Source organism: Mandrillus leucophaeus, unplaced genomic scaffold (assembly GCF_000951045.1).
Source record: "Mandrillus leucophaeus isolate KB7577 unplaced genomic scaffold, Mleu.le_1.0 Scaffold289, whole genome shotgun sequence".
NCBI lineage: Eukaryota > Metazoa > Chordata > Mammalia > Primates > Cercopithecidae > Mandrillus > Mandrillus leucophaeus.
The window spans coordinates 2,539,435-2,563,456 of record NW_012103020.1 but is presented as its reverse complement, the minus strand read 5'-3'; the positions used below and the strand labels follow the sequence as shown (position 1 = coordinate 2,563,456).

At 35.8% G+C, this 24,022-nt stretch overlaps 1 protein-coding gene across 1 annotated transcript in view; it reads right to left on the bottom strand.

Annotated features, from left to right (window-relative positions):
* Positions 1–9,630: 9,630 nt before the first annotated feature.
* Positions 9,631–24,022, bottom strand: part of SLC7A11 (solute carrier family 7 (anionic amino acid transporter light chain, xc- system), member 11) — a 74,818-nt gene continuing 60,426 nt past the window's right edge. The window contains exons 8-12 of the mRNA XM_011985652.1: positions 22,765–22,868; positions 21,857–21,953; positions 20,204–20,353; positions 18,434–18,611; positions 9,631–11,310 (exon numbers count right to left, since the gene is read on the bottom strand). Coding sequence (XP_011841042.1) covers positions 11,249–11,310; positions 18,434–18,611; positions 20,204–20,353; positions 21,857–21,953; positions 22,765–22,868 — 591 coding nt within the window. The 3' untranslated portion in view covers positions 9,631–11,248. The remainder of the gene's footprint in view (positions 11,311–18,433; positions 18,612–20,203; positions 20,354–21,856; positions 21,954–22,764; positions 22,869–24,022) is intronic.

The window sequence follows — 24,022 nt, the reverse complement described above, 5'->3', positions numbered from 1 at the left end:
ATATAAGTTTTAGGCCAGGCATGGTGACTTGTGCCTGCAATCCCAGCACTGTGGGAGGCCGAGGCAGGTGGATCACTTGGGATCAGAAGTTCCAGACCAGCTTGACCAACATGGTGAAATCCCGTCTCTACTAAAAATACAAAAATTAGCCAAGTATGGTGGTGCACACGTGTAATCCCAGCTACTTAGAAAGCTGAAGCATGAGAATCCCTTGAACCTGGGAGGTAGAGGTTGCAGTGATCTGAGATTGTGACACTGAACTCCAGCCTGGCCAATAGAGTGAGACTGTGTCTCAATAAATAAATAAAGAAATACATTTTAGAAGTTAAAATTAGATTAAAAAATCAAAATACTAGAAGAGTATTTATTTTTTAAAAATCACAAATATTAGAGGTAATAATCAGTGAGTGTTTAACAATGTAGATCAGATATAATCTAACTTGGAAGAGAGGAGGGAAACACGCTAAGGAGAAATGATGGTAAAATTCCTAGAAATAAGATTTCCCACATTTCTTAATTATATAATTCCTTCAATTATTTTCTCTTTCCAAATATGTGTCTTAAGCCCGTTGCAGTTTACAAAGGTAAAATATAAGAGTTTTTAAAAATAAATAAAACTTAAATCTTTTTTTTTTACTATTTAAAAAAATTCTATGTACATGTGAGAAGGAAATATTTGAAATTTTGATAAAGTTCAGTTTATATTAAATGTATATTTCATTTGCCTATGCTATCTCCATTATATTGGTAAATACTGAACTCTAGACTATTGCCTAATAAGTACTCTATGCTTCTCCTCCTAGAGTGAACTCTGTACTTTGCCCCTATACTCTAGTTGTGCTGGTCTTTCATTTATTTCCTTAAACAAGCCTGGATTATTCTGGCTTAGGGCTATTGTCACATCATTCACTTTGCCTGTAACACTCCTCACCCTGCCTCCTATTATCTGGTTAATGCACTCATCCTTCAATAGCAACTCATACTACATCTTCAGGAAAGTCTTTGCCAACTTCCCAGGCCAGATCATATCCACCTGGCTGTACCATCTTACAGCACCTGAGACTAATCCTAATTTGTGACTACACATTTGACTGATTAAGAAAAAGCACCTCTCCCCGCAACTAGATGGTAGGTTCATGAGGCAGAGGCACTACTTAAACTGTTTGTCATTGCACTTACAATATTCGTTTGGCATACGGGAAATGCTGAGTGAATTTTTGCTGAATTAATGAACGAAGAACTAAACTTTGACTGTAGATCATTGAGTAACAAATTATGAAAGGAACATGGCAATGTGAGAATTAAAAAGAGAACATTCAGAACATGAAATAAATTTTTATGGTGTCCTTAGATTTTAGGAAACAAAATATATGACCATAATGACATGTTCTATAGTTACAATGTTAATTACATAAAGTAAAATTAGTTTATCTTATTTTCAATAAAAATGAAAACTAGTGGAAAATAACTTTCCCATACTTCTCTTAGGGTTATCTTCATTTACACTTACTAAGTTATTTTATCATAGCTGGAGAGTTATTTCAATGTTTATAGTGTTTAGCCTGCATTAACACCTCCAAAATCCTATTTTATGCCTTTCAGAGATGAATAAATGTTAGAAGCTAAAATTCATAAGGAATTGAATCCTAATTATATTTTTATTTCTGAATTCTTTCAAACATCACATGCTTTTTAGATCATAGTTTTAGCCACTGCCCACTGATGACCAGGTGTTCTTAAGCCTAAGAACATTGAAAAAAAAAACAGGCCTGACTTTCAAAGTCAGATCTCTAGGGAGTCTGCAAATGTAATTGTTAGGGCATGTGGAGACAAAAGCAACAGTACACTTACCCACCCAAAGCCTGCTTGTCCCGGCATGCATAATCATCTCAAATCCTTATAAATTAGACATTGCCTAAAAGTTTAAGAAAAAATATTTAGATGTATTCCAATTACAAAAGTCTATCTGAACCTGAACCGGCATGTTTAAAAGCCTAATGACAATTTAAAAACAAATTACTAGACATTATATATTTTCATTCAATACATGCCATATTTATTGATTTTTAAATAAATATATCTACGTATCTCATGGCTTGCATTTATTTTCAAAACTGTAAAAATTTAATAGGTGCCAGAATTGTTGGTTTCTTTTTTCATTGTTCTCTCAAAACATTTTACCCAGGGAAAGTGCTATTTAATCTCCCATGTCTATTTCCAAGTAAAATTTGGTCATCAAAAATTTAGGGTTTTTTCTGTTCTACACATCAGACCATTTTTTTTTTCAAGATATATGAAAAAGATACTGTATCAAGAATGTAGGGACCTAAATGATTCATAATAGGCTATTTGTCTGAGTATTTCCCTCATCAGGACCTGCCTACCTGGGGTGGTAGAGAAAAAGACAGACTGACTCAAATTTCCCAGTCAGCTTGCTTTTGTTCTGCTGGTAGGTTTTATAGAAAATCTATTTCCATAGAATCCAATTGATTGCTTAAATTTAGGAGTAACAAAACCTGTTTCTATGCTAATCATAAAAAAGCTTATCCTGCAACCTAATGAATGTCATTTATTCATGCATGCACTTACTGAATTTATACATTTAATAAACATTGAGCACCTACTACGTTTCAGTTGGCAAAAGACAAAAATCAGCAAATTCAGGCAGAAAAGTGAGTCCAGCAAATCAATTACAGCAGTATACAATGAGTTCTACAAAACAGATGGCCTCCAGATGATGAATGAGTTCAGGTGTCAGGTCTTAAAACAACTTGGGGAAGGCTTCTGGAATAGATTACTTTTGAACTTAATTTTAAATGTTGAGTAGAAGCTGTCTGTGTGTGGAATAAGGAAATGGGAGTTGGGGAGGAAAATATAATTCCTATAAGAGTCTTCACTGTGTAAAGAGAAATAATGGCATCATATTTTGTTGCTGTTGAACTACTGTGAACACATTTAGTATGGCTGCCGAGAACGTGGAAAGCTGGAAAAAGAAAGGGGGACAGGTGATGGAAAGCCCTATGTGTTATATGGAGGAGTTTGAATTTTATCCATCCACAAAAAATAAATATATAAATGTGAAACCATTGAAAATCTTCACCTCATTTGAGTTTCAGGAAGAACATTCTGGGGAAACATGTGAGAGTGTAAAGAGACAAAAGACAAAATTCTTGTTAAAGGCATGAAGTGAAAAGATTTTGAACTTGTACAGGTGGAAATAGAACAGGAGCTAGATATTTCAGACCAGAGGACAGACGGATGTAGACCATGAGAAAGAAGAGTGTTTCCAGGAGACTGGGTCTGCCAACACTTTCAGTTTTTAGTACAGGAAACTGGTGTGAAGTAGGATGCTCCAACAAATTCATGGAATCAGTGATAGATAAATTCGGTCACTAAAACTAAGGCCTTCAATTTAATTGAATATACACTACTTAAAAAGAAAGCAAAACATGATATTTATTATGTAAACTAACAAATGTTTATTTAAATTTCCATTTAAAATATTTTCAAGTAAAAATATGTACAAAAATGGTTATAAAAAGGTTGAAGCAACTAGAAGCATGACAGGTATAATACATATAAATACAACCAAAATTCAATTCAATGCAAAGTTGAATGACATCATATTGCACCAAAATTTATTCCATACAAAAGTACATGCATCAAGAGTTTCCGTAAGATGAAAACACACTTATTTCATAGTATCTTACCACTTACACAAATAGCCCATAAACACCATCTGGCATTGTGATTGCGGTACCAGAACTCTCCCCAGAGGGGAATCATTTAGCTATAGAAGAATCCATTTTATTCACATATCACATGCTTGCGCAGGCATCAGTGCCAAGGAACCGTAAGAAACAACGCAATCCACAGATGAAAGTCTCTCTGCACTGTTTATATCTTCATAGATAAATATCTTAGTTCTACTAATATGATTGGAATGTAGATGCAGAAATAAACTGCAGTTTCGCTCTTTAAGAATTTATCAATCAATGTAGGACATTGTATTAAATTTGTATAAAATACACACAATCCCCTTTACTAAGTTTCATGATCGCAATGCCAGAGTGAAGAAACTCTGCCTGAGTTGAGGACCAGTCAGGATATTGAGCATCACTCTTTCTCAGCTGGATCTCTCTGTTCTTCTGTTTTCAATCATTAGACCAAACCCACGATGCCCCTGAAATTCTGGGAATGGTACAAGGTCATAGCTAATGCATTCCAGATCCAAGTTAGGGATTTAGCTTGTCTATAAATTACAGTTTAAGCACAGATCAAAGAGATGGCTGCCAGCATAACCCTCAAGGGTAACCTGAGTTCCAAGACTTTCCCACTGGGCTAAATGGACTCCACTGTTGCTAATTATAAATGCTTGTCACAGAATATGAAAGATATTGAAATACATTCATAGATAGTACCTAATAATATGTTAATATAAACATAACAACACACGTATTATTATTCTACCCCTTGGCAACTGAAAATGAAGTCACCATTCCTAGGTCAAACTTTTAGACAAAGCTTTCTAAAACCATCTTCATAAAGTAAATCCAGATATGCTTACAATAAAAAGACATAAAAGATTCATCCTGAGATGAATTCTCAGTCAATAACTAAAAACCATTTCTACCAGTGCATCACTACCATGTAATCCATTCTACGCAAGCTCTACAAATATTGAGTCAAATCCTGTCAGAAAATTAAGACCCAATAAGTTTGCCCAAGTATTCAGTACAAGAGGCCATTTGTCTTGCCTTTTTCTGACATGTGCATACTATAAAATCACAGGTAGCCAACATTTAGTATCAGTAAAAAACAACTACGTTTGTTCACCTGTTTGGCATAGGGAGAAAACAATGTATCTCATAGCATTAAATGATACAGTCTTAACACATATGATGCTTATATTTGCAAAGTTCCCAAATGTTGAAAAGTTCTAGTGAAAACTCATTACTATTGTGCAAAGATGAAAATTTGGAGCCAATGTCTGTATTCAAAATAACCAGAATATATTTTAAAGCAAAATATATCCTGATACTACTATAGATTCTAGGAACTGTCCTAAAAGAGTAAAGTGTTATTTCCTTTCTGAACATGAATAACATCAAAGGAAGAACCCAGTTCTCAAGACTTAAGTAGGAAATTTATAGAAATTTGGTTTATACCAGTAGTAATAACATTCATGAGGAAAAACTATTAGGTAACAATTTTCTCCAAGAAGAGGATCAGATTACTTAAAATTGTTGGAGAATTCTGGTGGCTTGTGCAATAATCATAGTGATTTACATTGCTTTTCTTCTTTTCAGAGCAATAAGAAAGTTCTTTGGGGTAGTACTTGAAATAATTCACATGCACAGTCATTTAACATAGATCGTTTCAAGTGTAAGCATACATTCATGGGAACAATCTGTTTCCTTCTTCAAAGTATGTTTCTACTTTGGAATGAAGGAGAAATTCTAGGGAAAAATTAATTCAGAAATCCTTTGAAATAAGACAGTTCAAACCTAGGACCAGGGAACCGCATTGCATTGCCTCCCAGTGTGATATGACTGTGCTTCTAACTATGCATCTAATAAAGTTCATTAGAAGGAACATTTGATGTCTAAATTTTATAATACACACTTCAGTCAGACCACTCACAACCCAACAAATTATACAGCTTTAACATGCAAAGGCCTAATACGTTTTCCCACAAGATACTGTATGAAATACCCTGTCACACAAGGTACTCAAAATACAGTCACCATTGCAAAAGAGATACCTGTGCATTACTCTTTTTTTCCCCTCTGGCTTTCAGCATGGCTTTTTAAGGCTTCAACAAGAGGTAATAAGGACTTAGCAAGCAGTTCTCCTAACCAATACACTAATTCACTTGAAAGTCATACTTTTAAAAAAAATCAGTAGTGTATATGTTGAGGAAAAAAAAGTATGTTCACTTTGGAACAAGTGTGGCCCTCTGTATGGCTCTCAGATGCCTAATGCTCTACAGTTTTGTGACAGAATTGTTAGCTGTAAAGCTGTAAAGGTGGTTATTGGTACTATAAATGTACGCTTGATTCAAGTACACTGAAACACACACATGTAACAGATAGCTATTAGGAGACTGTAACCATCCTCTGTGTGTTTTAAGGCCAATAGTAACAGAGAGGAGGGAGAAAAATAACTACCAAGAAAATAAAACTAATTGGTAGATTCACCCTAAGAAAATCTAGGTAATTATATAAATTCATTGTTATGAGGTTGTAGAAAGGACAATTATCTCATAACATATGGAAAATTGGTGAATTTCCTGTGAGACCATGATTTATGCTTTTGTGAATGTATACCTGATCTAAAATTAGACAAAACATTTATTTTTAGACACCAACTAATTTGAAAATACAAGGAAAGAAATAATTACATCCCAAAATTGACTATTAAAAATCATTTTTAAGTACAGTACTAATAAACTAAGGACTACCTAGAGATCATACTTTTAGCTATTATTTAAATTTTTTTTTTTTTTTTTTTTTTTTTTTTGAGATGAAGTCTCACTCTTGTCCCCCAGGCAGGAGTGCAATGATGCAATCTCAACTCACTGCAACCTCCGCCCCCTGGGCTCAAGTGATTCTCCTACCTCAGCCTCCCAAGTAGCTGGGATTACAGGCGCCTGCCACCATGCCTGGCTAATTTTTGTATTATTTTTAGTAGAGATAGGGTTTCACCATGTTGGCCAGGCTGATCTCGAACTCCTGACCTCAGGTGATTAACCCACCTTGGCCTCCCAAAGTGCTGGGATTACAGGCATGAGACACTGTGCCGGGCTTATTTAAAAATGTTTTTAAAGTACAGTACTAATAAACTAAAGACTACCTAAAGATCACACTTTTAGGTATTATCTATTTTAACATAGATTAAAAATACTGTTTATGGGAAAATTAAGCTTAAATACATGTATAGGTAATCATTATTTTGCCTATATACAAGTAATGTAAACAGAAACTATCAAGGTGACCCATTATCTACTCTAATTTATATACACTATGAACTTCTTCCCAGTTATACAATGCCATATTTTAATTCCTGACTTTGAATGGTTAGGAAAGCAAAATATAACTCTGTAAACTTGATCAGCACTAATGTACAACATGTTATGGAGGGTAAAGTGAAGCAAGAATATATTCAAGTAAAATTAAATGTCTTTCATGGGCATTCAAATCCCACATCTCTCTGTATTTCTTTCCAAACTAAGAAAAAGAGCTATAATTAAAATCCCATTTATTATTTTTCTATAGTTCAGAATCAACATATAAAATATGATGAAAGTGAGACTATCTCCCTATATATCACATCATATATATTATGAGAAAGTCACTTGTTATATATGGACATTCAATTAACTCATAACTTGCATTTTAAAAAATATATTCTCCATACTTATTTCTAATAGAAAAAAAAATAGGAATTATTTTACTTTACTCACACGGACAATGCAGATTTTGGGGGGGTAGAAGTATACACAACTTTGCTGGTCTTCTTCAACAAAATTAATACAGAATTTCTAATGCAAAGTTAGGTTCAGGACCTCGAACGGAACATATCTAAGTGAGAGGCACTGAAGCTTAGGTTTCATTAACTTCTTGGGAGATCCACCTATGCACAGCAAACAACTAATTTTTAATATTTCTCTGACTATATTGCATAACATTAAAATATTGTTACTTTCAGTCACATACTATCTTTCATTTCCTGATTCTCTGGCCTTCAGTTTTTTATCTTTTCATAACTTATACCTCAATTACAAAAGGTCAACTTTAACAAAGGTCAGAGTTGCTCCCTTTCTTAGCAGTATATTCAGCTGCAGATCGAGATAAAATAATGATTTTCCTGTAGACTGATCACAGTTGATGAGGAATTCTGTTATGTAATTATACTCTTGTTAACCCTCTATCGATAAGTCAGATAGTAACTGGGGAAACAATTTTACCAGACACATAAGATGAACAGGAAATCTGCTTCAACGTGAATATCTTAGTGTTGGAGAAACCACCATTCATTGATAATGTGACCTATTAAACTGTCCAAATTTTGTGTCCACAGGGCTGAGGAGCTACAGTCTAAATGCATATGCATATTTTGAACTGAAGTCAGCCATCTTCCCTAGGACAAATCTTTACTCTTCTAAAGAAGGACAAGAATAGGGTCTACTTTCAGCTAACCATCTATAATGGTTCAGTTTTCATTTGATTAAAGGAATATAATCTAATACTTTTTGAATGGGGTCAAAATAGTACTATGAGGAAAATATTTACTGCAAATATTTATAATTGTGTAAGGAGAATCATTCTTTTTAAAATCAAATTGTGTTTTAGCTTTAGAAGTCTTTACTGGATCTTTTAAAATCACAATTAAGTATTTGAGAATCCATCCCCACAAAAATTAAAAAATACTATATTAGTTATTTTAAACAGTATTCATTACTTTTACTTTTTATGTTATAATAAACTTATAAACATTTGAATATGCATGCTACAAAGTACAAGTACAGCGCATGTAGTAGTATGTGCATATGTGTGTGTGCATATTGTATAAAAATATGAGAAAAAATTTACTTATATAAAAACATACATATATATAAATAAGTGTGCAAGAGAGTTTTTGAATGAGAATCTGCTTTACATACTACCATTTTGAATGAAAATTATGAATATTAATTTCCTGATTAAAGGAACTCTGTGTCTTCTCATGATGAGTCCTAAAAATAAGCCAAAATACTACTTAATTTCCATCACTTTTTTTCTTAATTACTGGCTGACTTTTTTTCTGCTTGAAATGGCATTACAATTGCAGGGAAATTTCCTAATGTAAAAATCACTTTTGAAAATGAGAAAGAATAATTCTAGTTACCTTTTAAATCAATACTTTTAAAGAGAAATTCAAATCAAAAATAAATAAATTAAATTCTGAGACCAATTTGCCGCTGTGAATATAAGCACATTAACCCCAGGAATAGCCAAGAACTGCACAAACCTCTCTATGAGAATTTACCAGTCTTCTTTCATTTGGCAAGAAAAAGCTCAGGAAAAGTTTGCTTGTTTAAATTCTATGAGCCTAGTCTATGGGGGAAAAAAATAGGAATATAAAAGAAATTCTTACCTCCGGCAACACATGATAGGGAGAGATCTGGACAAATGAACAATATTTACTAGAAATAGGAATTATAGATCAAATTTTGAAAACCCTATGCTAAGGAAGGAAGGAGTTATTATAAACTCACTTAGAGACCCAAACGTTAGGTTCGGCTAAAGAAATGTCAGTCTTCGATATACATTAAATATTTTCAAGAGCAAAATTGAAATTACTGAATTGGAAATGCTCCAAATTATAGGTCATCATTTATACTTTGGACAATTTTCTATGAACTCTATGTTTGCCTTTAATAATTTTAATTGGTATAATTCTTTCAAAAATCCTTATTTTCAAATGGACAAAAATTAAAGGATGAAACATACTCTGGCCATGACTAACCATTCTACCTTACATGTTTATAAATAACAGTTCAAAATTTCATCATTATATTGCTCTCATTTTTAAGTTCCACCATACACACACACACACACACACACACACACACACACACATATATACTTTTTGGAGATGGAGTCTCTCACCCAGGCTGGAGTGCAGTGGTACAATCTCGGCTCCCTGCAACCTCTGCCTCCTGGGTTCAAACAATTCTCCTGCCTCAGCCTCCTGAATAGCTGAGATTACCAGCATGCGCCACCATGCCCAGCTAATTTTGCATTTTTAGTAGAGACAAGGTTTCTCCATGTTGGTCAGGCTGGTCTAGAACTTCTGACCTCAGGTGATCCGCCTGCCTCGGCCTCCCAAAGTGCTGGGATTACAGGTGTAAGCCACCATGCCTGGCCCACAATATTTTCTAATACTGGCATAACAACATCTTCTGAACACAAACACTCATCCACAGATTCTGATTCTTTCAATTTTCTTCTTATCAGTTAGCTCTTTTGCAAGTTGAATGATAATTAAGGTGTGGAAATTACTGACAAAGACTAGATATAGAAGTGGAAATTTTCTAGAAACATCAGTTGTAAATCTTATTTAGCGGTGACATTTCTTTCTCAATTTTTATGTTAATATATGCCTTTTCCTAATTAATCTGGACAGTTTCATCTGAAGAGATATTTTAACAGAATATAAAATGTATAAAGAAAATGCACAAACTGTCAAAATTCATCATGATGTAAAAATAGCCATAAATTTAAAAAACTGTTCAGAATTACTAACATTGCATGTAGATATCATTACAGATGTGGGACTATTATTTTGAACATTTTCTTTGTTGGTGATTTCTCTCATGTTGACAATGTAATTTGAAGGTTTAAAAATGCATATGTTTAGATATACTCATCAGGGGTAAGTTATTAGTGAAATAGGTGGTTGTTCTTAAGAGGATTTAATACCAAACTTAACTCTTGCTCTAAGATGTGTTATACACTTTCCTGATCAAACTGATGTGAAAAAAATGACAGATAACTAAAACTTCCTGATAATGAATGACAAAACATCTGACATAATAAATTCTCAAGGATTTTTTACTCAAACATAATTCCTGGATGTGTCTCATAAACAGTAGCCCCTAGAAACTCTTCTTTAATGTATTCAATAATCCCCTCTGACCTTTGTTCAAAATGCTCTGGGTATAATCCATTAAAGCATGAGTGTTATCTAAATTGGTATCTAAGGGGAAGCAATGCAATGTCAATGTAAAATAAATTTCTTTCTCTCCTCTTGGTCATAATCATGATGTATGCTTTTTTTCAGAATTGAAAACACTTTTCACAGTATAGTCATCTGTAGTGTGTAAAACCATGTTTACAGAACCCATATATACAGAAAAATCTCGGTCTTCAATTTGAAGGTTCTTTGCCATGCTAATATATGTTGTAAAGAATGACCACATAGTAATTGTCTACTCTTTTCTCCTAACCCCAATAGGTAGGTATCAGAGACTCAAGAATTGTGACTCATAGAAAAACTGCATATTCTCTTTCTATAACTACATAGAGTTATAACTAAATTTCTTAGGAATTAGTTTGAATATGCTAAAATATATGAATAGAAATAACTGACTCCTTTTGTTTATCACCGAAGTTGTAATTCTCTGGATTTTCAGAAAATGAAGTAAAAATCCCTATTATGTGTCTCCCCTTGGGCAGATTGCCAAGATCTCAAGTCCATTAGTTCATAACTTATCTTCTTCTGGTACAACTTCCAGTATTATTTGTAATGTTCTGGTTATTCTCTCTACAAAGAAAGAAAAATAAATTAAAAATGCATGGAAATCAGAAATGCATAAAAACAACAAAATAGGAATTATTTTGGGTTGAATACCAAAAACACACAACTGTCTACTTCATAGAGCACTTTCAAGAATTTTTTACTTCATTAGAATCCTATCATGCTCAATTAATTTATTTGTCACTTCTGTAACTTCCCATGATGGCTTCTCAGCAAGAATACATTAATATTTTGCATTCTAATAAGGATTTTTATTCATGGACCCAAAGGGTGAAAATATTTTGGGACAGTAGGACCAACATATAAATAAATGTTTAAAAATACACTTCATATTCAGCTTAAAATTGGTTTATTCTTTTTGCACCTATGAGATTACAGTCAGTTCCTCAGAAGAATCAGAAGGAGAATCAGAATATAATTTTCATTCTCTAACTTGTAACATATTATTGAGAATATTGTCTTATCTCCTAGGGCCTAATATGCCTAATCAGTAGAATGAGAGACTAAATCAGTGATTCTCAAAGTGTGATCCCTGTACCAACAAAATTAGCATCACCTACCATATTAGAAACGCATCTTTGCAAGCTCAATCCTAGACCTACTAAATTAGAAACTGAATATGGGGCCTAGTAGTCTGTAATTCTGATAGACACAAAAATATAGGAACTGAGGACATCTCAAGAGAGTCTGACTCCAGTATTCAGAAGGAGGCCTACCTTTTTTCCTTCAGAACCATTGAGCTAGATAATTTCCAAGGTCATTTTATCTCAGCAGTTCTAGAACTCTATGACCTTGGTTTCTGGGGACATTAATTATTGTTTGCCTCTTTTTTTTTTTTTTTTTTTTTTTTTGAGATGGAGTTTCACTCTTGTTGCCCAGGTTAGAGTGCAATGGTGTGATCTCAGCTCACTGAAACCTCCACCTCCTGGATTCAAGTGATTCTCCTGCCTCAGCCTCCCAAGTAGCTGGGATTACAGGCATATGCCACCACACCAGGCTAATTTTGTATTTTTAGTAGAGACGGGGTTTCACTATGTTGATCTGGCTGGTCTTGAACTCCTGACCTCAAGTGATTTACCTGCCTCGACCTCCCAAAGTGCTGGGATTACAGGTGTGAATCACTGTGCCCAGCCAGTTTGCCTCTTATCTTTGTAATGAATTCCTACAGAATCTTTTCAATGTCCTGCTAGTCCTGGAGCCGTTTAGAGCCTGACCTCTTGAAGGTTTCATACCCAGATAGTCTTTCATCTGGACGTAGAATATTTCTCCTCATTCATGGCTTGTTATCTGTAATAGCTCCTTTCAAGCCATATTTAATGACATTTAAAAAGATATTTTTTTCAGGCAAGGCACAGTGGTTCATGCCTGTAATCCCAGCACTTTGGGAGGCCGAGGCGGGTGAATCACCTGAGGTTGGGAGTTCGAGAGCAACCCCAGTAACATGGAGAAACCCCGTCTCTACTAAAAATACAAAATTAACTGGGTGTGATGGTGCATGCCTGTCCCAGCTACTCAGGAGGGTGAGGCAGGAGAATCACTTGAACCCAGGAGGCAGCGGTTACGGTGAGCCGAGTTTGCGCCATTACTCTCCAGCCTGGGCAACAAGAAAGAAACTCCATCTCAAAAAAAAAAAAGGTATTGTTTTCATCCTTTTCTTTCTGTGTTTGTCAAAGATGTTGTCCTTAGCGCATTAGTTTTACAGTCTACATTAATTGTAAAGGGCCCAGCACAGTCTCGGTAAATTATAAACTCTATGTGAATGTTTCCTAAATAAACTGTATTTTACACAGCCCACTCTTTACATTGAGATGTAAGAGCAGCATAAGGGAGCACTCAAGAGCAATTACAGCCCATATTTTCAGAAAAGGGAAATGACAAAATTATTCTATAAAAATAGGCATTTTGGGGAAAAGGAAATATTAATAAATTGTAAAGAAAATGTAGCTTAAACAGAGAAGGGGCTAGGGATATGTGACAGTAGTTTAAAACAAACGAACAGAAAAACAAGAGATCTCAGGCATCTGCAACGGCCAAATGAAAAGCAATGATGTTAAAGAGACATCATCTCCAGCCCTGCCTCCCTAAAGAGATCCTGCCCATAGCCTCCTGAACTAATCTCCATGACTGCCCTCCACACCCAACACGAAAGCCTTTTCCAAAAGTGTCTCTCTATATTCAGGGATCCCCAGATGTCTGCTATCTTAGACATCTTGCTTCCGCATGTCATAACACTGCCTCCATTCCAACAAATGAGGAGCAACTTAGATCCTGCTGCTTCCCTAATGTGTCATTCTCCTTCCTAAAAGCTTGGTTTGGGTCCATTATTCAGTAGCACAGGGTCATAGAATCTCTATTCCGGTTTTGCACACTTTCTGCTATCTTTCCTCTTCCTTTGTGTTCAATCAGCCCCATTGACAATATCCAATGTATCTTGCTTATGTGATCTCTCTTGGAATCTCAGGATTTGAATGACTTTCATCGTAATGAAGGCTTCTACAGAGTAATTGATTTTAACCATGAGTACCTATTGGAGTCACACCAACTTTTCCTTCTAAATTATCTTACAGCAGTGGACCAGACAGTGGTGTTCAAGAGAGTCAAGTATGTCTTTAAGGAAGCTTCCTGCTTGCCTGGGAAAGCTGCAGAGCATGTGGCATTCAACTGCCATGTCTACATCCATGTTCAAAAACAGTCTTTCGGCTTTAAGGATAATCAACCCATGGTACTCTTTCTTTAAATAAAGGTGTGTTAATGAGTCTGCATTTGGTGTTTTCAGTAACTGTAAGGTACAGGACCAAATAACAGTTGTAGTATTTTTAGCTTTACCTTTCATGTTCAGTGTTATTCTTGAAATAATTTGAAACAACAACTGGCCCTGCAAAATTTGATTTACCCAACCATACCTGGTACCAGCATGGGAACTACAGCAAAAATTGCCTACATTTTTGATGTAGCACAAGTCTGTTTTTTTTTCTGGACGTGTTCATAAGAATAATAGTATTTTTTTAAGGCTACAAATATTTTCACAAGCATGATCTCATTTTATCCTTACAATGAAGATAGTTTGGACCCCTAAGAAATGCAGGCAAGCTTAATTAATTTGCATATCACACCACAGTATTTGTGAACAGTCTGTTAAATGCATTATTCAGCTTTCAGTGACTTAACATAAATGAAGTTATCTTGACTGACTGTATGCAGCATATGCTTTTAGGACTCTCGAGTTGCAAACTCGCTGTCCACAAAGATGCATTACAGTCATTCTGCTGGTGTTTCCCAATCTGATTTTTTATAATTAAAGATTTTGTTTAAATAAGACTGTCCTCTATCTCTCTCCCTGAGCCAGAGGGACCCACTTCCAGTCACCCTACTCAACTCCGTGACAAGGTGTGGCTGATAAATAGAGACAGCCAAGTAAAACGGCTGCTGTGAGCCCTGGCCCAGGTTTGCTAGGTCTTGCTATCTTTGTGTATTTTCATATGTCATTGGGGTATCTGCCCCTTTTTCCTCGTGTGAGAAGCTTGTGTTTCTGTAAGTAAATAAATAATATAACTAACCCACCAGAAGAATAAACCACTCTGTCACAGATGGCAGAAAAAAGCTTTCTGTGTATCTCACCATTCCCTTAAGAGCATGTTTTCTTTTCTCCCTAGAAATGCTATCAAACAAAAAGTGGTTCAATACTGGCATCCTGTGGCTGGAGAGATTTATCAAATCTCTGAAAATCTCAGCTCCTCGGATTCTGAACATTCCCTGGCTGTCAGTTCTCAGCAGCCTTTCACCATTTTCTGAGTGCTATTTGGTTACCTCTCATTTTTCATGGAAACAACCTAGGTAAAATGTATTTTGATAGACTATCATTTTCACAGAGCTAATCTATTCATGCATTATCAGGGTAAAAATAAATGATAATATAAAGGTTTTGGAATTTTACCAAATGAAAGGACATGATATTAAATCATTGAAAAAACTGCTCCAAGCACAGGCTCTTGGTCTCTAAGTTCACAATGAGTTTCTCTCTAACAAAAAGATCATAGAGTAGTTGGGAGAAGGGTCAGGGCACTGCCTCAGGATTCTGTTGTTTGTGTGTCTGTGTGTGAATGTTTTGTTTTGGCCAAAGGCTAAGAAAATACTTCCTATTGCAGCAATAAATATTATGAATTTTCTTTATTTTACTACAAGAATGCTGCCTCAGAGAAAAATCAAACAAAATTACGGAGGACTGTTGCTTTTTGCTACTCACTTTCAAGGCAGCTATAAAGATAAAGAGTTACAATGATCGCAGTTTAAAAGCAGAATTGCCATGCTCCCCGGTAAGACTTAATGGCATTTTTGAGAACCAAATAACCATTATGGGACTACTCCATTGCTGCTAGTTTCACGAATGGCTAACACTAAATTTGGAGGCCTTGGAAATGTTCAAAACATCATTAGAGACAGAAAAATAGGAAAAAACTTTAAAATTACATGAACACCAAAAGACATCAATGAGGGATCAAGCATGAAAACTGCTTGTTGGGATGAACTGACAAAGAAATAATACAAAGTACACACGTGTTTGTTAGCAAGAGGAAAGGACTGTTAGATTTGGCTGACTCCAAACAGGAGGAACAAAATGCCTGCTAAAGTGGGATGGAACAATGGCTTTCCTCTTTAATCATACTCCCTCTCGTTCTAGTCTAACTCTAGGACCACCAGCTCTTTCTTCCTCAATTCTGTTAATTTTCTGTGCTGCTCAGGGGTTTTAACTGTCTCAGTTAGTATGGGAGACAGACATAGATCTCACAGCAATGAGTGCTAATCTGCCCTAAATGTTAGCAATGAATAAAGCAATCCTAATGGTAAATGGTATTTAGTAAGATCCCTTTTCCCTCCGAATAGGCTCTATCTTTAGTGTTTAGAACAAAGAGAACTTAAAAACATTCCACAGAAAACTAGTGTGATCTGAGAAGAAATAGAGATTAAATACTCAGTTAAGGCAATCAGTGCGCCTGTGTCAGCCATAAAGCACCTCATTTGTATAGTAACATTTCTTTGGGGAAACGAAATCCACATATAAATAGTAGTATAAGATCTAAAGATGCAAAATTCCAATTGAATGCTAATAAAAGGTATTAACAAAACTGCTTTAAAGGACTGACTTCTCAATGAGTCTGCACAGCACACTAGAGATTCAATATGCATATCAAGGTTTTTGGTTGGTTGTTTTCTAGTAACACTGCCATTATTTATTAATAATTTAACCAGAAATCTCCCTAACCTTTTAACTGGAATTTAAAAAATTAATTATGGTAAAGTAAGTAAATTAAAACAAAGAAAAAGTATGAAAGCTATGTTCTAAACTCACCAAATTCAGCAGCGAGCATAGATCTGCCCTTCTGGCTATATTTGTGACCTATCTGCCCCCCTCCCTTCCACAAGGGATCCAGTCTAGAAAGACCATGAACTTAGAAGTCCAGCAGATGTGGGTTCAATTCCTAGTTCTATGGTTTAAAATATGTACACTCAAAAATAAATTATCCATTTTTCTGAGCCCTGGTTTTCTCATCTGGACTTGGGAATAACAACACCTAACCTTGTTGAGGATTGCTTGAGATGATCATGTAGGGGAAAGGACTCAGGAGTGCCTCTGACAGAGAGACAAGCTTGCAACACAGGCTATTCATAAGCACCCTTCTTACCTAATGATCTACTATGATTTCTCCTCCTCCAATTTAACTGGTCACCAAGTCTTGCTGGTTTTTCCTTTTAGTATATTTCATTTTCTCTCAGACCCTGCTGATACTGCCTGTCTTCAGAATCCCCCTCAATTCTCAACAGGATTGCCGCAGTAACCACCAAAGTCAATATTCTGTCTTCAGCCCCAACCTATCTTGATCCATCCTCACAACCCCCAGGGTGACTCTCCTAAAATATAAAACTGCCTGAGTTTGACTTTCAGCTACTCTACTTTATATCTGTATGACTTGGAACAAGGGACCTGAATTCTCTCATGCTATAATTCAAAGCCTATTAAATGGGGATAATAATTTTTCCTACCTCAGTAGGATATTATAAGAATTAAATAAAGTCTTGTTCCCCTCCTTGTGTCCATGTGTTCTCACTGTTCAACTCCGACTTATGAGTGAGAACATGTGGTGTTTGGTTTTCTGTTCCTGTGTTAGTTTGCTGAGAATAATGGCTTCCAGCTTCATCTATGTCCCTGCAAAGGATATTAACTCATTCTTTTTTATGGCTGCATAGTATTCTACAGTATACATGTGCCACATTTTCCTTATCCAGTCTATCATTGATGGGCATTTGGGTTGGTTCCAAGTTTTTGCTATTGTAAATAGTGCTGCAATAAACATATGTGCACATGTGCCTTTATAGTAGAATAATTTATAATCCTTTAGGTATACACCCAGTAATGGGATTACTGGGTCAAATGATATTTCTGGTTCTAGATCCTTGAAGAATTGCCACACTGTTTTCCACAATGGTTGAACTAATTTACACTCCCACCATAGCACATGTATACCTATGTAACAAACCTGCACATTCTGCACATTTATTCCATAACTTAAAGTAAAATTAAAAAAAAAAATTAAATGAAGTCATACACGTGCACGCACATGTGGAAGCTGCTATTGTTCTCTTCATTGTTCTTGTTATTATAATCCTTCATGAGGCACCCTTCCTTTTAAGGTACTGCACAGTCATAATGTTTAAGGCATTTGCAGGCCACTGCCTAACTCCCCAACAAATCTCATGTCACTCATCAAGTTACATGTTATGATATAGAATCACCAAACTGCATTCAACCCAGAAGGAAAATAATTAGGTTAGTAAGGGATTCAAAGAGAGATTAGGTCATTTAGAGAACTACTGATAAAATTTCATCTAAAACAAAGCTGTTTCTCCTAAGAAGTGATTAAGGCAGCCCAAACTAATATCCTGAAAGGATTCAACGGCTGTATCCTAAATGTCCTTCCTGCCAAAAAGTAGTTCCAATTAAAACGCCATAACGTTCTCAAATAATCAATTATGCCACTTACATTTTTAAATGTTAAGTATATTATGTATGTACACCTTTATGGGTTTTCTACATGGTGTTGCACAATGTCCTGAAAGTATTTAAAATTCTTACCTGACATTATTCTAAACCACTTGGGTTTCTTGTCCCATATAATAAAGAGATAATATGCAGGCACTCCAGTCAGAGTGATGATAAAGCCAATCCCTGTACTAAATGGGTCTGAATAGAGGGAAAGGGCAACCATGAAGAGGCACGTGAAGGAAAACAAAGCTGGGATGAACAGTGGAACCTGGAACACAGAACACAAAAAAAGTCACTTCAAACATGTTCAAGCAACAGAAGTTGGGTTTGAGATGAGCATGTCAGTCATGACATATACTTTAGTGATATGCTGTAGTCATGCGACCAGGTGATAGGCACCAACGTGCCTTACCTTAGTAGCAAAGTCTCTTTCATGGTGCACAGATAATGTATTAAATGTACTCCCGGCCGGGTGCAGTGGCTCACGCCTGTAATCCCAACACTTTGGGAGGCCGAGGCGGGTGGATCACGAGGTCAGGAGATCGAGACCATCCTGGCTAACACGGTAAAACCCCGTCTCTACTAAAAATAATTAAAAAAAAAAAAAAATAGCCGGGCGTGGTGGCAGGGGCCTGTAGTCCCAGCTACTTGGGAGGCTGAGGCAGGAGAACGGCGTGAACCTGGGAGGTGGAGCTTGCAGTGAGTGGAGATCGCGCCACTGCACTCCAGCCTGGGTGACAGGGCCAGACTCCGTCTTAGAAAAAAAAAAAAACACACACACACACATTAAATGTACTCCCTTAAATGTCTTAAATGTAATTCAACTTAGTTTAAATTGTTTTTAATTCTTTGGATAGAACAAAATCTAAGGGCAAAAAAAGGATATTTTATTAGAGATGTTCTGTTGGAATTATTTTACTAGTTAAATGCCATGATGATTATGGTTTTGATTTTAAAAGACTGGCTCTTTGATAATTATGATTAGAACCCACTTTAATGTGGAGTCAAGAGCACTGGCTGCTTGTTACATGTTAAAGTCTTCCAGTGCATATTGATTTTCTGTTGAGATTCACAATAAGAACTGACAGGAATAAAACAAGCCAACTCCTATTCAACCGCTAATAAAGATGCCGCCAGCATTAGGCAATGAATATTATTAGAAACAAATCCTGACAACATGACTGACAACATCATCTATGCCATTTCTTAAAAACAAATAAATGATGAGGTCAAATCAATCTGTGAGTCAAGTCTGAAGAAGATGGCAAGCTTCTTCTCCAGTCCTCCAAAACGGAAATGCTTACTTATGGGAAATAGGTATTAAGTGGTAACTTCATAGATCTTCTCTTTCCCTGTATACTTTACATTTCTATTCCTTTTAGAGTGTATAATATAGAGAAAGAGCAATGTAACAAATCACAACATTTAAGTACTTAAAATGCCTATTTTGTAAGGGCAAATTCCTTTTTGGAATTGGCATTAACGAAGTATCTCCCTTACTCTTTCTCACCACGGCTGTCCACAACTCCAGCATAAAGACAGACAGAAGTAGCCCATACTTTGAGTATATCAGGTCATTGAACACATTCATGAAAAATCAACATACCAAACATTCATTCATACTGTCATTTTTCAAAAATGGGACATACAAAGTTCAGCACGTCACATAAAAAATTGGATGAACTATTTTTTTCCAACTTAAAATAAATCCAACAGGAAAGCACTGCCTGCAGGAGTTAAACATTTTTATTCCACAGATGCTGCCCCCAGCCCAACCTCCCCATCAGTAAGTTATGACAAAGGGAGGACTAGGTATTAGGAGAAAGATTTATGTAAACCCATCAAGATTGCTGAGGTTACCTTGAAAGGACGATGCATATCTGGGCATTTGTATCGAAGATAAATCAGCCCAGCAACTGCCAGCCCAATAAAAAGCCACCTGGCAAAACTGAGGAAATTCAAAAGACTGTCGAGGTCTCCAGAGAAGAGCATTATCATTGTCAAAGGGTGCTGAGGGGGGAAAGGGAAGCAAGCTTGGTGAATTCAGTGAAAGTACAGATGATTAACAACAAAAACCTCACTAGGCATTATGATCGTTTTCAAATAATTATTTATACCAATAAATTATCATCATAGTTAAAACCTGGATTTGACTAATCTTTTTCCTATAATCTGCTGTCATAATCCATTTACACACCAGTAACAGTATGAGAGTGATATGGCCATTATATTTTATTCAAGTGGAATTCTGTATGAATGTTGTGTTTTGTTTTTAGTTCCTTTTGCATTTGAGAGAAGATAATATGTTTTCAAAGAGTAAAAGAAAGGGTACTCAATGACTCAAAATTGAAAGACTCAAAGATTGAGATGATTAGTAAATAACCAATAATAAACAGTAAAAAAGACCCAACTGGAAGATTTACAGAAAGCTCTGCAAATGCTCTGATGAGCTCTTGGCTATCCACACACAGGAAATACAGACACTCATGGGTGATTCTGTTGGCTCTTGATTGCAAAACATTGAACTTTTTTCCTCCACATTTACTCTCCTGGTGTGCTTGTTGTGTGTGACCCTCAAGACCACGGAGAAGAATGAAGCACAGAGATCAGCTTAGCAAGTCTCTGCAGCTGCACATGCCAAGGACAGCACGACTGATAGCAGAGGCTTAAAATGAAAGCCCTCTTCACGGAATAATACATTCTGTTCCCACAAGTGACGTTAAAGTCCAGATTCTGCACAGAGGGTACGCATACTTTTAAAAGAAATTTCAAGGAAATGTTCTGAAACAAATTAAATGCATGCAAAAAAAATGTTCAGTGCATTCTATGGTGCTCCTGACAACAGATTCCAGTTGAGAGAAATGTTACAAAATCACCAGTAAAAATGAATATAACATTGCCAGTGGGTATTTGAGGACTTTTACACCTTATACAGTCTTTAGAAGCTCACATTTCACAACACTTTGCTCTGCATAAAGAATTTTACAACTCAAATTTACCTCATGGTGCTTTTATTTTATCCTGTAGGATAAAAGACATTATTTGCTCTCAAATGTCTCAAATGAATAATGGCACTGTCTAGGATTTTATCAATTCTTTCAATAATTTTGTGTGCATTTCATGATAAGGTGCCTAGATGGTACATCTGGGTACTTTTTGGGCTGTAGCTTTTTGCTCTACTTTCCTTAAGTAGTTGGGACTTAATACTCTACATTCTTTTCTGTGAGGTGCTATGTCGATCAGAGGAACCAAGCTAATCGTTTTCCTTAGACCGTACACATTTTTGCAAAGACGAAAGAGAGGTGATGTGATTTTTGCCCCAAAGCATCAAACGGGCATCAGAAACATGGAGTAAAGGGAAGAGATGGAAGATATCCTGCCTCCCAAACTCCACCATGACATACATTAGCAATGAATGAGAAAGTAAAGTACTATCTAATGTCTGGTTGGAATTCCTTTTTGCTAATCTATTATTCAAGGTTATATCTAGATACACTTGTTAATATGCATTACCAAAACAATAACAGCTGGCAGAGGAGTGTGCTTGCGGACATGAATCATGGAGAGGATTTCTGGAAGGTGACCCTCTCGAGACGCAACATAGAATAACCTGATGGGAGAGAAATGTGGGTGGAGTTGACTGTATGATTGATCATTTCAAAGGGAAAATCCAGAAATCCCAAAGAAAACTTGCATCTTTTTCATACCAAATGGTCAGGCATTTCTCAGGTGATTGCCTAAGTTCACTTTTCAAATAAGGTGAAGAAACATCATAGGAAATCTACATCTGAATTTTACAAAATCTGCCAACATTATATTATTCTTTGAAGAGAAAGAATAGCAATATCTGATTCGGCATAGTGCTCTCTACATATGAATAGCTGACGGGAGATCTAGTTCTAAATTCCTGGTATTTATATGTGTGTTGTCCATCCAATTCAACAAACACACGCACATGCACATCCACAGGTACACACACAGGTATGTAGCATTCACATTTATCTGATCGGGTTTTAATCTTACATTAAAAGAAAAAGACTTTTGCATCAAACTAAACAAAGGAAATACAGATGGTAGGGGTGGTGATTTCTGATGTCTCTTACTTTACTTTTTTTCTTGGCATCTTCAGAGAAACAGAAAATTATATCACCAGAAATAAAATGCCGTTGTTAGACTCTGTAGAAATACTATTTTTAAAAAAAGCCACATGTCAGGCTTCCAAATAAGCTATTAATAGGCAAGCAGTGCCCTCTAATGGACAGAATAAAACATGCTGTTGATACTTGGACCATTTCAATCTTGCATGTCCCTTTAAAAACAACAGGTTTGGAGGCACTATTTCTTTTCTTTTTAAAGTTATCCTTATCACATCCAATCTCAAAAACAGAAATGTGTTTCTGGAAATACATGAACTCACTCACCTGGAGACAGCAAACACACCACCATTCATGGAGCCAAAGCAGGAGAGGGCAACAAAGATCGGAACTGCTAATGAGAAATTTCCCAGTAGCCGCTCAGAAAAGGTCTAGTGAAAGAAAGAACGAAGCAAATTAATGCCTTGCCAGAAAGTGGAATAAAATGAAACAATTTAGGCCAAACTTGCTCTATGACTTTCTACTAGCTTGGTGATACTTGTATGTTTTATAATTTCTCTCTTTGGTTAGGGTCAGACTAACTGCATAGACAATAATCAAAAGCAAGGACCATGGCATTGCTTGTTGCAAAACTGTAGTCAAAGGTCTAAACAGGCACCTTCTCTCTACTTTCAAAAAGCAATGATCCATTTATTGAATCTTTATCAACTATGATGTGTATTGTCTCTGACTCTGACAAGTGATAAAAGCTCAAATCAGAATTCTACTTCTGGAGATAGAAATCTTTCTGTATAATACCTTCTCTTTAGCCTGGAAAACCATATTTTATATTGAAATACACTGAGAAGTATTACAAATGTGTGTTTCATATGCCAATCCCATTGTTAGGAGGTAAATAAAATAACTGATGACTTAATAATTTATAGCATATACATGAGTAGCTCTGAAAATCTTTTTCCCAGAAAATCACACTAGCTAAACCGCTGTTTATAAGGTCACTCCGCCCCCCCTCATGTATTTGTCAATTTCTTTTGTGGTTTCCTATAAAAAGGCTAGAACACAAATAAAAGTCCAACAAGCCACAGAAACTTAAAAGATAAACACAACTTCTAAAACATTATTTTATGCCATGATATGTGCAATATTGCAAATTTCCATGAAGGATATATTTTCCAAAAAAGAAAATGTGTTGGATTCATTAGTTGTCCTTGATGCAGCTGGTGCTATGTAATTAGTGGGGCACGTTATGCTCAAAGAGTAAGTGCTGCCCTTTGTCTCGAAAGATGAGATGACTGACCTGACTTCAATAAGCTTTGTATATTTGATTGTCTGGTGGGACCTAGAGCAGTGGTCAAAGTCTTTTTCAATACAGTGAACTCAAACAGGTTCAAATGAAATGAGATAATTTATTCCCTGTAGATGTTGCTGATATGAGGTTATACTAACTATTTTAAAAGGAACTGACATCAGGTAATGGAAACTTAATTTTTCACCATTCATTGTTATGAAGTCAAGAGTGAATGGTCTCTTACTAGCTGTGTTATGCAAAATGAAAGTATGAGTCACCAAGTCTTTTTTTTTTTTT